Source organism: Ostrea edulis, chromosome 5, assembly GCF_947568905.1.
Source record: "Ostrea edulis chromosome 5, xbOstEdul1.1, whole genome shotgun sequence".
NCBI lineage: Eukaryota > Metazoa > Mollusca > Bivalvia > Ostreida > Ostreidae > Ostrea > Ostrea edulis.
Window position 1 is genome coordinate 74,718,024 of NC_079168.1, and position 15,626 is coordinate 74,733,649.

Below are 15,626 nucleotides of genomic sequence, written 5' to 3' on the forward strand. Positions count from 1 at the left end.
TAAGTTCCTGATTTTACAGATTTTATAGGGCTTGAAATATGTCTCTTATTTAGTTATTTGTACTATTTTCTATCATTATTAAAAATGTGAAATTAATACAATGACGCAAATTTTAAGGGTTTTTTGAAGAAAAAAACCTCCCAACAAATAATCGCTTTTGTCATTTATTTCTCTAGGAGTGGAAGAAATTAAATTGCATCTTAAATTATCGTTTAGTACATTTTTCTAAACAAGAGACCACGATTTACCTTAAGTTTGAAAATTTTAGTGGGGTTGGGGGGGGGGGGGGGACTTAAATATTAGCAGTCAAAATTAGATTCAGATCAGGTGAGCTAAAATGGGTGTGGCTCATAATGTCGCAAAATCATCATGCAAAATAATTGTAACGAAATATTTTTACTTGTTTCAAAAATTTTTGTAATTTCACTTAAAAAAGAAAGCACATTTTCAATAATTGCACGCGTGACGTTTTACGACAAATAAGCACAGCATGTATCCGGAAGTCGCACGTGGGACGATCTCGTGGCATTGTTTGTTGACGCCATATTGACCTATCAGTGGGCTGTGGGAGAAGGGGATACTGACTTGAATGGGCGTATAACCGATCATGAGCGATGAGGACAGAGATATAGAGATAGAAAGTGATGTATGTTTCTCGCAACCATTTTCAAATGCTATATATATATTATTTTAACCATGTTTTTGATAAAGCTCAACTATATATTCTAGGTCAATATATGAGTCTCGTTTTCGTTTCGAATTTAGGAAGAAGACGACGAACTTGGGGGGTCAATTAACTCTGATGGAACTGCTACACAGTTTATGAGCCAGGTAGGACAGACATATGGATTTCCTTATTTTGTTTCATGTGCAAATTTTATTATGAAGGAATTGAACGCTATTTTTAGGGCTTGGTTTGCACGGTAGCCATGTTGCAGAATGCGCATGTCTTGATGTTTGTTGGCAAACACGAAACACGTGACACTCGCACAGAGTTCACTAACCAACTGGTCATGATATCTTTGCAAATGTGCCAAATACATTTAATCGTAAATGCATGCAGTGTGGAGTCTGATAAACTCCAGTTGATCATCTAAACCAATTAGAGCTGTCTCTATTTTCTGACAGAAACTATTTACATTCGTTATCTCCAGGTCCAGCACAATCTACATAGCTATATAAAGGTATTTGAAATATCTATAATTAGCAATATTGCTTTATTAAGCAATATAGTTTTATAAAGCTATTTGAAATAGCTTGATTAAGCTAGTTTAGATTGAATTTCTTAAGTACAATGGCATAGCCTAAAAGTTGCACGATATTGAAAGTGTTTATACTTTGAGCTAACCACAATACTGTTCAAAGTAGAGTTTTAATATAAAATACTACATTTTAAGAATTTTCCTAAAAAGAGAATTTCATTTGTGTTGTTAACTGTCCACTACCCTGTGTGCATTGAAGCATAGATAAGTATGATAACTTCAGTCTGAGAATTTAACTTTTTGAATGGCATAGAAAATAGGTCTATATCTTTTTGATGTGGCATAGACCTATGGCATTTGGCATAGACCTGACCAAAAGTTGACGACAAAAATAACATACATAGAGTTAACAAACTTCATGTTTTTTATTCAACTTCGTACTCCATTTCCAATTCTACATTTAATCTATTTATATTGTCCTTTTTTTCTTTTGCTCATCATAATCATAATCACTGTCCAGAAAATAAATGTGGAATCATATACACACTGTTTGAATTTCACGTCAAAACCACCGCGGTGGCCGAGAGGTTAGAGCGTTCACCCCACATGCGGAAGGCCAGAGTTTGAATTCCAGCCGTGACAGACCTAAATCGTTAAAACAGGTAGTAACAGTTCCATCGCCAAACGCTCAGCATTAGGTGTGAATGTCACGGGTCCTTGGAGATGACCTTAAAAACGGATATTCCTTGTCACAGTAGGTGTGGCACGCTAAAGAACCCTTACTCCTTTAAGCAAGATACAATCAATCAATCAATCAAAATTATTTTTTCTAAGTCGAACGTATATTATTTTGTTTTGACATTCTTGCAATACTTGAATATTTAGGAAATAAAGAAAAAATAGGATAACTTTAGTTATATTGTTGAGGAAAATTCTAATTTGAAAATCGATCCCAATAAAATTCATCAACACAATTTAAAAAAAAATAAAGCATTGACATTTAAAGACATACGAATTGTATGCTGGACAATTTGTCTAGACCACTAGTCATAATCTTCAAATCGCCTAGACGCTTAGGTTGTATACTTAAAAATTAACGGAGGGAAATCCAGGTCACGAAAATAGATTTTGACGACTGTAAGGGAAAATATTTATTTTAAGTTCATTATCTCACACACGTATCATAATTATTCCTTTGTTTCTTAGAATTTGACATAGACAATTTGGGATATCTTATTTGGCATGGCCCGACCTTATTTGGCATGGTAGGCGCGGTCTATCGGTCTACCGTTAAATTCTCAGACTGTAACTTTACAATGTGGAATATGATTGCCATTCCATTATGTAGAATATGATTGCCAGTCCATTATTCTCTTGATCCTCATTGACTTTTATGCTATGCTTCAAAGATTGGATAACTGTTGCTCACAAACTTGATAATTCTAAACATTTGACAATATTGTATCAAAAGTCTTCCTAAGGTACATCATTTAAGTATTTGTTGTATGGAGTACAAGGATGAAATATTTTCATGCACTGAAATTAAATTTTTATGCTTTTAGAAGTTGATTTGATTAAGGATTTAAAATAATTACGTCAAGCTATTTCAAATAGCTTTATAAAGCTGTTTAGCTTAATATAGAGATTGTGCTGAACCTAGTGATGGGCAATCCGACCAAAAACCATATAAATCGATAATCAGTAATATTCGGACACATGTACTTTAAATCGATTATAATTGGAATATAGTCATTGTAATGGTTTTTTTTTCCTTCTTCCTCAAAATAGCATAAGATAATCATTAAACATATGGAAACAACATTTGAATTTTTCTTTGTTCGTTTGGTTGTTGTTGTTTTTTTTTCACAGCTAAACGTGGTTAATAAATCAGAATTTCATCAATTTATCAAGCAATGGAAGTTAATTATAATCACAACGTCTCAAAGTGATAGACTCCTTTATCTGACTGTTTCTTGCAATGTCGTTTATGTTGCTGTCCTTCACGTCTCCTGTCATTTTGTTTGCTTGTTTTTTGATCGAATTTGACATCGGCAAAAATAAAATCTGAAGAAAATTGAAATGATTTCCAGGTTTTATTTTTTTTTTTTTTTTTTTGGTCAACGATGTTGGTGACTTTTATTTTGTAATTGATTAAGGGCATCATAGATCTCGGAACGACCGACAATCGATCATCGGTGACTATCGTTTTATCACTAGCTAAACCTGATCATATTTTGTAAACTTTATAATTTTTTTGACTGAGTTATTAACATCAAAATTCTCACTGCTTATATGGTGCATGTTTATTTGTGGTTGGAAAACAAGTTCCACCTCCAAAAATGATACTAAGTATCTTAACTCATTATATCTTATACATTTAGTGTGCTTGTTTACTGAAAAATTGTTCAAGTTAACATAGAAAACGAGATCTCGATAGACATACTAGATATTAAAACTGCGGCAGAATCAAAGACCAAATATTAGTTAATAAGTTTGGTATTGATTTATCTTCATTTAGAAAGATGGAATTGTTCTATTAAAGCCATGACCTAAGGCAGAGTCCATGTTGGATTTTACCAAAAGAAATAAGGATCGGGTTCGATGCAAGCAGTGGCTGATGATATGACGATTTCTTCCTCATCTGAATCATCAGAACTGAATCTTTCCTTTGTCATTTTCAGAAATAGAAGTAAAATTTTTGGAATTTGTTTCCATGGAAAGACTTTTGTCACTGTTATGACAGTGTTCAATCTCAGCTCCAGTCTCTTGTTGATTTTTCATCTGGTCACTTGTCAGTACACATGGAGTCCTGTGTGTTCTTGAATTCAAGTAAATTACATGTATCTAGAACATGAAGGACCATGTATCAAAACAATGCCAGGATATTGTAAATATGCATTCCAGTTGTTATAAAATCTGAACCATAATGGTTGGACCTTTAATTTCTGGAGTTGACTTCAAATCTTGATTTCTCGGAAGTTTTATCAAGGTCCTTTGGACTTCCAAGTTATCAAGAGTCACCTATACATGGTTTGTCTATCTAACTTCTCCCACAGTCCTTCTTAATTTACAGTGTTGTATTGTTATATATAGATATGCAAGGATTTTGATTTTCTTAGGAAAAAATTCAGGTTTTTGGACTTGATCAGTTTTGAGGAAATATTTCACAAAGATTATGTTGCAGGTGGCTCTGATACTATTTGCGTTAAATTCTACAAGTTTTGACATTTTGGCCAGGTTGCTAATCAAGGCCATAGAAAACAAACACTTTAATTTATTAATACACCCTACAAACAGGCTAGTGATGGGCATAGTATGTACCATTTCTGGTACTTTTGTGTACATTTTAAAATAGTATTAAGTTGTGAAAATACTCAACTAAACCTGCTATATATTGCTAAGGTGACAACAGATATATGCTAGTTTTAGCACTACAGTAACTGTTGATTTCAACAACCGTACAACATTCAGTATTCATTTCACTAAGTAGTTTGATCATTTTTCTTATCCATTCTTAGTATAGAGAGTACAGGTGCTTTTACTGGGCCATAAAAGCCCACACTATATATATGTCCAAAGACAACTTTCAACTCAATTGTGATGTCACATTTGCTTACATGCTATTGCCTGGTTTAGATTTCCAAAACTCTAATATTGGGAAATATGCACTCCCTGGGTTGTTACTCAAAAGAAGACCTCTCTTAAGTTTTGTCTGCTTAATTGACTGCACAACAACCTTGGGCAGACATGTTTCCTGGTATTTATAATTATCATTTTTTTGTTGTAAGATTGGAGTGAAAAAAAATGCATTTAAAACCAACTTTGTTGCACCCAAAGGTAATAAATAGGGCACATATTTAAAACAAAGACCTGTTTTAAAAAAATTATCAGTATATTAGATTTCATTTTGGGGATAGAAAAGCCCAAAAATTACATAGTTGTCGATTATCTTGTGTGTATGTTTTCTCTGGGTCTGGTCAAATAATTTCCACGTACACACGATGCTTGTAATACATAATCAAAAGGATGAGAAACCGTATCCTATGACGATTGTATAATTTTAACATCACTGCGTGATTTATTACATGTACAGGGTTGATTCAGAAATATTTTACATCATTATATAATATATTGCCATATCCTACTACAGTATAATACATGTAATGGGATCACACAGCCAATAGATTTAAATTTCTCCATGAAGAATTAAAGCCTAAATGTTTTACTTAATTTCTAAATTCTCATATAAGAACCAAATGTCTGTACGAATACACAGGACACATGTTCTAGCAATTTGAAATTGGAGAAAACAGTAAACACTGTTACCCATTTGTACATGTTTACATGCAATCATTTAAGATGGGTGCTTTGTGTTGATTTAGGCTGAAAAACGGGCTCATCACAATGCATTGGAGAGGAAGCGTCGGGATCACATCAAAGACAGCTTTCACAGTCTCAGGGACTCAGTGCCATCACTACAAGGGGAAAAGGTAAATGTTCAAACCTGAGAATTCGCTGTCATTGTTTGTGTCGCCAGCAGAACACAGTGCACTTTCTGGCATCTGTTCATCCATCTATGATCTGATGGAGTCGCACTTTCACAGTAATACGATTGCAGATGACATGGGGGTTGGGGTAATACATGTTTTATAACTAGTAATAATGATGCTGTATGTATTTTAATTACTGCTTGATTGTATTTGGGGGATATGAATGCAATGGAAACACAAGGTAATCATAAAAGAAAATATTTTGTAATAAGGCCTTAAATAAGAATTGCTGTTTCCGCTAACCTGACCAATCCTGAATATCCCCCCTACCCAAAATTTGATTTTAACATATTGTTCAAGAGATCATTGAAGAAACTTTTTTCTTGCACCTATAATCAGAGATTAGGGATCATGCAGTTTTTTGTTTGTGTACAAAAATGTTAACCTTGGCCATAATTTTTGAATGGAGATGTGACTTTCATATGTGTATTCCTTGTGACAAGATCTTTTTCTTGGTATTAGAATTTTTGACCTCATGACCTTGGAGAATTTCACCTACTTTTCAAAAACTTATAAATGCTTAGTGATAAGACTTTCATATTTCTTATACATGTGTGTTCCTTGTGACAAGACCTTTCTTTTAGTACCAAAATGTTTGACCTTGAAGTTTGACCTGCTTTTAATACACTTTAACCTTGACCATAACTCTTTTGAATGCTTAGTGATGGGGCTTTCATAATTCACTTGTGAATTCCTTGTAACAAGATCTTTCTGTTGGTTCCTATATTACTTAATTGGCATACTGGGACAAAGGTTCTTCACAAACACAACTTGTTAATTTTAAATATTTGGAGTTTGCACTTGTAATGACTTTGTGGGTAATTTATATCAAAGCATGTTTTATTTAAAAATTGCATAATTAGTGAAAATGAGCCCCTCATCTTAGTTATATTGATATACCAGCAACTTAATTGGAGATTGTGATCAAAGTGTTTCTTTTAATAGTACATTTTCAAAATAAAGTTCAAGGAAATAATCAATTTCCTTGCAATCTACCTTAATTTTGACTTGGATGTTAACAGAAACACAAAATTTATTTTCAAGTTGAAAGACCTCTGTGCATGTCATAGTGCCTATATTTAGAAATTTCAGGTTTGTTGGAGACATGGCATGGGAGAATGTAGATATTCTTACAGTGTACAGACTGTGTTCTAGAATGGTTATAAGTATATGAAGTTGCCGTTTTAAACAAACTATAGAAAGTAGTGTTGATTGATTAGTGTCAGATGGGACCAAGTCTTGCATATGAGAGCTCATAAAATGATTATATAGTATATACTAGATTAATGTAGCAGTCATATTGCCTGTACAAGGACAAAACTCAAAAATATTTTGTCCCATTTTAGGGGAGTCTATCCATAATGAATATTGTTTGAACAAATATAGATATTGTTAAATAAAAATGAAAAATTATGTACAGTTTATTAGTTAGATATTGGGGTCCAAGTATATTGTCAACTTGTGCTTACCTAGATTTTCATGATTTGTTTGCCCTTGATAAAAAAAAATTGAATCAGGAGGCCCATGGGCCACAACACTCACCTGAATCACCTTGTTCATACATTCTCATACTTTAACCCTTTCTTGCAGCCCCACTCCAGTGGCGCCAGGACCATGGTATGAACAAAGTTGAATCTACACTACGTGCATTCTCACTTACCAGAGTCTCGGTCTACCTTTACCCTCCGTCAACCCTCTGGAACAGTCTTATCATTGTTAGGAAGGCAAGGAAAACCATGTTAAATTTATACAAATTGCTCAACCTTGTGACCGAGTGAAAATTTCTCTGTTAAACAGAAATGCATCTATGACATCATAATACACTTCATTGATATGCAAAATGAACCATTTCAAGGATCTGCGTAATAAGACTAACACCAATGGAAGAACTTTAAAGCAGACAATATTTTTGTGGACAGCTTCTTTTGTGGTGAGATTATTGAGATTACAAACTGAACATGCCTAATTAGCAAAGAACGTGGCTCTGGATTTGGAAGATTTTGTTGCGCTGTATTTGATGGATCCTTTAGTTTCTATCTACTGCGCATGTCAAATGGATTGATCGAGAGGGTCAGAGGAGGGTAAATGTAGACCAAATTTGTGAGAATGCACTACATGAGGATGCTTACAATTTAATTTGACAAACTGAACGTTGTTCTTGAATTTAAAAAAAAAAACTCTAGATGCTTGTATGTAAATTTTACAAGCTTATTTTTTCACTACATTTTATACTTGGAGACAAATTATATAAACTGATAGATTTTGTGAAGATTATTTTTAAAGAGATTTTGTATTCTTTTATAAAACTTTAAACACCAATTATGGCCCCCATCTAATTCTTGGACTCTGGGCTCATGGTTTGAACAAACTTGAATTTACACTACATGAGGATATTTACTGTTTGGAGTAATTTCATGATGTCGTGTTTCTAAACCGGGATTAATATATAAATCCTTCATTAGTATGAGTGTGGGATAGGGAAATTCCACTGAGGGGACAAGATTCGCAGTCTAGGATGAGGCTTTGCCGAGTCTTAGACTGTGAATCTTGTCCCCTCGGTAGAATTTCCCCATCTCACACGACTATATAATGAAGAATTATTTTTTTCACATTTTACCTACTGTTTAGTGCATAAATTTAAGAGCTTTGAGAAAATTTTAAATTATCAAAATCCTCATTTGATCTTCAATTATGCAAAAACTAATTAGATACTAAGGCAGAAAGAGCATACCCAGAAATGGTTTACACTTTAAGTGTAATTTACTGTGTAAACTAAAAAAACCCAAGGTTGTCCACCAGAAAACTATACTACATTAAGATTTAAAGGCATAGGGTCTAAGATATTGGTAAAATTTTGCATGTTCCAAAAAGGTGGCGAAATTGTTTTACTTCACCGTGTAACGTAAATTTTCACTGTGTAACGTAAATCATAGAAAATAATCAAATGACATCGCAGCAGTGTGAGACAGAAAACATGGCTGTATCACATAGGTAAAGTTGATCTCACACTGGTGATAATGTGAGAATACCCAGTTAAAGTTTCTCATTTATGCTGAAACAGATTTTATGATTATCTCTTTTGCACATTCTGTCTGATTATACAGTCAAACCTCATTATCTGGAACTCATTGGGATAGAGAAAAAAATTTGAGGTATATGAGGGTTCAAGATGTTTAGGTTAAAATGTATTTAAAGAAAATGTAGTTGCGACTTCCAACAACTTCAACATTCCAAGGTATTTGAGATAATCGCTTTTCGAGATACCAAAGTTCAACTGCAAAATATCATTGACATTTCATGACGTGGACAGTCAAAGCTGCAGGGGGTACCATAGTAATTCTTTTGATTATGATATGGTTTTACTTGTGACATGCAATTTGATTGGATCATTTGACTTTTATCAACATTCCCTTTATTGTATAAAGTCCCGCTATATGACGTCACAATATGTTTGGCTGTTCTGTTTCCATTTTGTTGCTACAGCGGTATTGGTTCACGTAATATAAAAGTAAAATTTTATTTAGAATTACTCATCAAATAATATCAAACATGATTTACTAGATTAAACTAGAAGGAATGAAAGTAATTTCTCCTCATTTTATACGATATTTAAAGTAAGTTGGTACAGTTTACACTATTTCATAAACTGCTTTGTAAAAATTTGGAAGATTTTCATTCCTTAAATAATATTGCACATGGGATGAGTACAACACACTGGTAATGAAGGACTTGTGTTGAGATGCACACCTTGGCTGTTTTTCACTATGTGGACATTACACTGACAGTCCGACATGTCATGATATGCAAATATCAGTTAATGCCTCTGTATGTAGCAGATTGATTTTTTTAAGAATATGGCTGATACAAGGATTATATACATTTTTATTCCCCTACCGGTTTGTAAAATCAATAGGGACTATAGGTGTCTTCTCCTATTTCATTGTTCGTCAGTCAGTCTATCTTGTTGGTTTTCAGATTTTTTTTCCATTATGCCTGCTAGGATTCATTTGAATCATGCAGTTTAGTTTTAGAGTGGCAAATTATATATCAAGTTCATAGCGTTTGATGGACAGGTGTAAAAGAATGTAATTTTTATATTGTTACGTTTTATATTCATTGGGATCGTGTTCCAATGGAAAGGCTGTAAAAGTAGGACATCTGAATAGAGGCAGATGAGGGAACTTGGTTGCTGATTGTGTAAATAATCACTTCATTAATTTAACATTTCAAGCTCAGTAATCATCAATGAAAATATATTAAATCAGTTAATCATGTGAGTATTTTTTCTGTTGTTGGTGAGTGAAGCCTTTAGTCAGCAGTACTCAATTTACTGCATTACTGCAACTGAAATTGTTGGTATTTGAAATTGGCCTGGGGGGGATGTGTGTGAAGTGACCTGTGAACAAGAGAATAAGGTCATTGTTTAGGTTTGTGCTCATCTTGTGGTATGTGTGAAGAACAACCAACACTAACTGATGTGACATCTTGAGATGCTATGCTTGACTAATAGTTTGATAATTATAGGCTTAATTTAGTGATGCAGTTAAGAACAGCATTTTGGTCTGCTCCCAGTTTTAGATCAAGTGTAATACAAACCAGACTTGCTCATATGACACATCTCAGACAGCAATAGAACTTTTCTCTGCTTTTTACATTCATATGTAAAACTTTAGACCAAATCTTGATCTTGTTACCTGGAACCTACAATAAATGAAGGTACCCTGTGGTTACCTCTACAAAGTCCCCACCCTGGCCCCAGGAGTCAAGGTTCAAACAAACTTTAAATATTGAATTCAAGCTTTTCTGGCATAGTGGTTATTGAGAGGACCTGACCCAATTTTTCACTATTTCCTTAATTATACAGTATTCCTATGGATGGAATCTGGCATTCATTTCAACAAAATGAAATACTCTTAATGCAAAGATACTTGGTGCCAAATTAAGTTGAAAGTGATCAAGTAGGTCTGAAGATGCCTAAAATGTGAAAAGTATACAGATGACAGACGACAAATAGACTATGATCAGACATGCTCACAAATTTTCAGTTCTGGTGAACTAAAACTTACAAATTTCACCTATATTTTTGTATGACAACCTTCTTATATCATTTTGAAATTAAGTAAATAATGGCTATTTGCAACATTTTACCAGGAGATTTATTTTTCGTGTTTATACTTTGGCTTTGTTTCGGAGATAATTGCAGAAATTATGTTTTTCCTATTTAATAACATGAATGTTGCAGCTGTTTGATAATTTTTAGGGGTAATTTTGAATAATCTCTTGGGGATTATTTCTGTTTGCTAATTCTTCAAATTGATCCCAAAGATATGATGCCATTAAACAATAACAAAATATTGTTGTGTATTGACTACCTTCATTCACTTACAGCAATTTTTATACCCCAGAGATCGAAGATTCGGAGGGGGGGGGGGGGGGGGATATTGTTTTAGTCCTGTCTGTCATTCTGTCTGAAACTTTGACCTTGCTAATAACTTTTGAACAGTAAGTGCTAGAGCTTTGATATTTCACATGAGTATTCCTTATGACAAGAGCTTTCCGTGGGTACCAACATTTTTGACCCTTTGACCTTGGAGTTTGACCTACTTTTTGAAAACTTTAACCTTGCTAATAACTTCTGAATAGTAAGTGATAGAGCTTTGATATTTCACATGAGTAGTCCTTGTGACAAGACCTTTGCGTGGGTACCAACATTTTTGACCCTTGACCTTGGAGTTTGACCTACTTTTTGAAAACTTTAACCTTGCTAATAACTTCTGAACAGTAAGTGATGGAGGTTTGATATTTCACATGAGTATTCCTTGTGACAAGACCTTTCTGTTGGTACCTAACCTTTTGACCTTGGACCTACTTTTTAAAAAGAAATTGACATTGGTCATAACTTCTAAATGGTAAATATTAGAGCTTTCATGTTGCACATGAGCTTTTCTTGTGACAAGATCTTTCTACTGGTACCAAGATATCTGTCCTTGTGACCTTGGCCATCTTCAGAATTGGCCATTATCGGGGGCATTTGTGTTTCACAAACACATCTTGTTTCTTACTGTTTTTTTTTATCCCGTGGGGATCCGAGTTAGAATAGGTCCTCAGTACCCCTTGCTTGTTGTAAGAGGCGACTAAATGGGGCGGTCCTTCGGATGAGACCACAAAAACCAAGGTCCTGTGTCACAGCAGGTGTGGCATGATAAAGATCCCTCCCTGCTCAATGGCCCTAAGCGCCGAGCATTGGTCTAAATTTTGCAGCCCTTCACCGACAGTGGTGACGTCTCCATATGAGTGAAATATTCTCGAGAGGGACGTTAAACAATAATCAATCAATCAATCTTACTGGGGTATTTTTAGACTAATTATTTATTTTGTATTGGGTCATTTTTTAAATTGGCCAATTAAGGATAAAGATAAATGGGGAAAATGAAAACATGGACAAACATTTTCTGAGTATGCATAATATGAAAGTAATGAAATTTAGATATGTTGATAAAATGAGGGAATCCATTGAGGATTCAGAAAAAAACATCTTTTATGGCCAAAATTTCATGTAAATTTCTATTTCAATTTCTTTCAGGTATCCAGAGCTCAAATCCTTAAAAAGGCAGCAGATTATATTTCATTTATGAGAAGAAAAAATCATAGTCATCAACAAGATATAGATGATCTCAAAAAACATAATGCTATTCTAGAACAACAAAGTAAGTATATACACAACATAGCGCATTACATTACACACCTCAAAAAATTGGCTCCTATGATTTTAGATCTGCTCAGTTGTGAAATAAAGATTTATGGTTTTTACTTGTCTGGAACTATATGTTATATGAGGTACTGAAGGGCCAAGATGTCCTGTTTTAACGTGTAACATACAAAGACATTGCGAATACACGATGCAGCAGTCATGATAAATATTTCATTCCGGTTATAGTTGCCTAAGATGATGAAACTTCTTGCTAGCATATATAGTTAATTCAATATGCATGGTTCTTGATTTTACAAACATGTGAATAAAGTAAATGTTAATGAAATTGCGTGTAAATGATTATTTGATATCTGCATGAGAATATTCAAATTTTAGTGTCATTTTATTTTAAATCTAAAGTTTAAACCAAGATATTTCAGTAATGGATACTTTTTGGAGTGTTACCGTGGCATTGTTTCTTCTATAATAAAACGATTCTTCCAAGATTCCATTTTCAAAACTGACTTTGAAAGCGAAACACATGGTACAAAATTAACACATATTTTTGTGTGCAGTAATACATGGTTACAGCAAACATGCTTAATATAATGAATAAATGCTTGCAGCAAAGTAATTTACATTCCCCATAGTTGTAAAATGCAGCATTATAAAGTTATTGAATCAGAATTATTTGTCCCCAGCATTTCACTGATGAGTGTGTTTTACTGGATGTATGAACCCTAGTTGTTCCTAGAACACGTATTCCAGCCCTAGAGGTTCTATGGCGACACTTATATTCTGTGTTATCAATGCTAGTTATTATGTATATATATTTGAATCCCTCATTTGAGCTATATAAGGAAATCTTAACAGAAACTCTTTATTACTTGTAGGATTAACGTATTGGGTATCTCTAGATTAAAAAGTTGAAATATCATGAGGTGTCAAAATTCATTCCGTCATGATGAATGATATGGCTATGCGAGGTGAGCTGATCGGTTCAATCTCGAGAAACTGTCTTATGTGGGAGAACCTAGCTGCAAGAAATATAGCCCTCCCTGATTTGAAGAGTCAGAATGTTATGAATCAGGGAGGGCTATTATTTCAGCTAGGAAGAATCCTATCTCATTGCAGTAAAGGGAGAGTAATCTTAACAGTGAAATTTCATGTCTGGAGCCCAACAGGGGTGGCTGAACTTCAGTTTGAATTGATATTTCTGTCCTAATTTTCACTTTGTAATTTATTTATGTTTTTGCAGTTCGAGCTTTAGAGAAAGCTAAAAGCACAGGGCAGTTTGCAGTGTCATCAGCTGTCAATGCACAAGCAGGAGCTTTTGAGGAATCAGAATCTGAAAGCTCAATCGATGGGGATATAAGTCATGGACGTCGGAAAAAGTTAAAAACGTCAGATTAACGTCTGGAAATTCTTAGTCGGCAGCGTACAAAAGATTTGTGAATAACGATCTGTCATATGCCACAACAGTGCATCATTTCTAGATGTCATAGCGTATTGGTGCATGTGTGTGATTGAAAATTGTTAATATATCATCCCATGTTACGTCATTTCACTAGGGATCTGGGAAGAAGTACCATTGGAAACATTTCACATTACAGTGACTGAATAAAATTTTATTTTAAGAAATGTCATGAACAGACAGGTTTCCTAGGTACACCTTCGGAGACTTTCAGTAGATTCCTTATTTTACGAGAGTTTATCATGAAAAATGACTCGTAGATGTCAAATTGCGAGAACATGAAATCGCAGGTGGACTGATTATCAAGAATTTTTACATTTATTTCACAATATGAAAAAAAATCGAGTAATTTAATTTCGAAAGGGTTCTTCCCACTAATATTTAGGAATCTAAAGTGAATGGGAGAAATATTTGTATATAAGAAAACTGTTTTGTTTTATACAGTAATACAAAGATATATATGTTGAAGTAGGTTTTTCATTGTTTTAAGGTCATATAATCAATATATATATCTATTTGTTTCTTGGTTATTTTACTCCAGGTTTTATTTTGTGTGAACTTTTCAGGGTTTTGGAAAGTTAACTGCATCGTAATCTGGTTCAGTTTTACATACAACAAAACAGTACAACCAGCATAGTAATGCTACAAAGGAAATAGGCCAGCTAATTTCAGTAAGGAGAGAGTTAGCAGTTTGTACTTTAATCCCACCTAGGATTTTTTTTTTGTATTCACTGTGAAGGGTTCCCAGGAGAACAGGGATACAACTGAAATAGTAGCTAGTACTTTAAACGTGGCCTCCACTGAAATCCATCTTAATTCTATGAATGCTGACAGAGTGTTGTTTACATGTTATACAAGTTTACATACATTTTCATTTTATGTCTGTTATCAATTCATCATTGTTTAATGTCATGTGTAGCAATAAATATTGATTCGTACTGGCATGGATCTGTTTGATTTTTGGAGATTTTCCTCTTGAAATTCAAATTTACTTCATGTACAATGAACCTTGCTCAAAACTGGACATGTTTCATACCAATCAAATTAAAACAAGATCTTCTCTTGTCATTATTGAACTTTCAACATTTTCAAAAACTGCATGACCAATTTTAACCAAACTTTAAGCATTTTTGGGTATTAAAAGGGGATTCAAGTTAGTTCTGTTGTAAAGGAAAGGAGGAAATCTATGGGTGAACCAGGAATCGAACACAGGACCCCTGCATTAGAATAGTTAGGTGCTCTAACCAGGCCAATATCCACGGTCCGTATAGCCTTAACTACTACACTCCTCATGTCTTCACCCTCAAAGACACACAACCCAGATTCCTTTTGCCCCATCCTGCAGTGGTCAACAGCACCAACTGTTGTATAAGGGAAGAGAAAATCTATGGCTCATATGGACCAGGAATCGAACTGGGACTCCTGCATTACCAATCGGGTACTCTAACCACTGAACTAAGCATGCCGATATTCATGGTCCATATCCTTTCAACAGCCGTAGCATATAAATGCATAATGACCAAAAACAGATTGTGGGCCCCGGAGGAGGATGATATAACATATTTGTCATAGTTCGGAAGGGGAAGTTGTATTCTATTGGTTGTAAAAATTTCAAAGGTCTGTTTTTATTCTGTCCCATTCTATTGATCTTTAAATGCGAGACAAGCAGAGGAATTTCATGAAAGCATTTTCTGGATTTACATACCCTT

The 15,626-nt window shown here is 34.2% G+C and overlaps 1 protein-coding gene across 2 annotated transcripts; it reads left to right on the forward strand.

Moving 5' to 3' along the window:
* Positions 1–463: 463 nt before the first annotated feature.
* Positions 464–14,861, forward strand: LOC125652540 (protein max-like). 2 transcript variants are annotated; one of them, XM_048881845.2, is made up of 6 exons: positions 464–646; positions 766–831; positions 5,585–5,692; positions 7,343–7,369; positions 12,336–12,459; positions 13,702–14,861. In XM_048881845.2, the coding sequence occupies exons 1-6, from the start codon at positions 608–610 to the stop codon at positions 13,854–13,856; spliced, it is 519 nt and encodes a 172-aa protein (XP_048737802.1). In that variant the 5' UTR covers positions 464–607; the 3' UTR covers positions 13,857–14,861. The 2 variants fall into 2 exon arrangements, with proteins under 2 accessions (XP_048737802.1, XP_048737803.1); XM_048881846.2 differs by lacking the exon at positions 7,343–7,369 and having other exon boundaries at positions 495–646.
* The last annotated feature ends 765 nt before the right edge of the window (positions 14,862–15,626 follow it).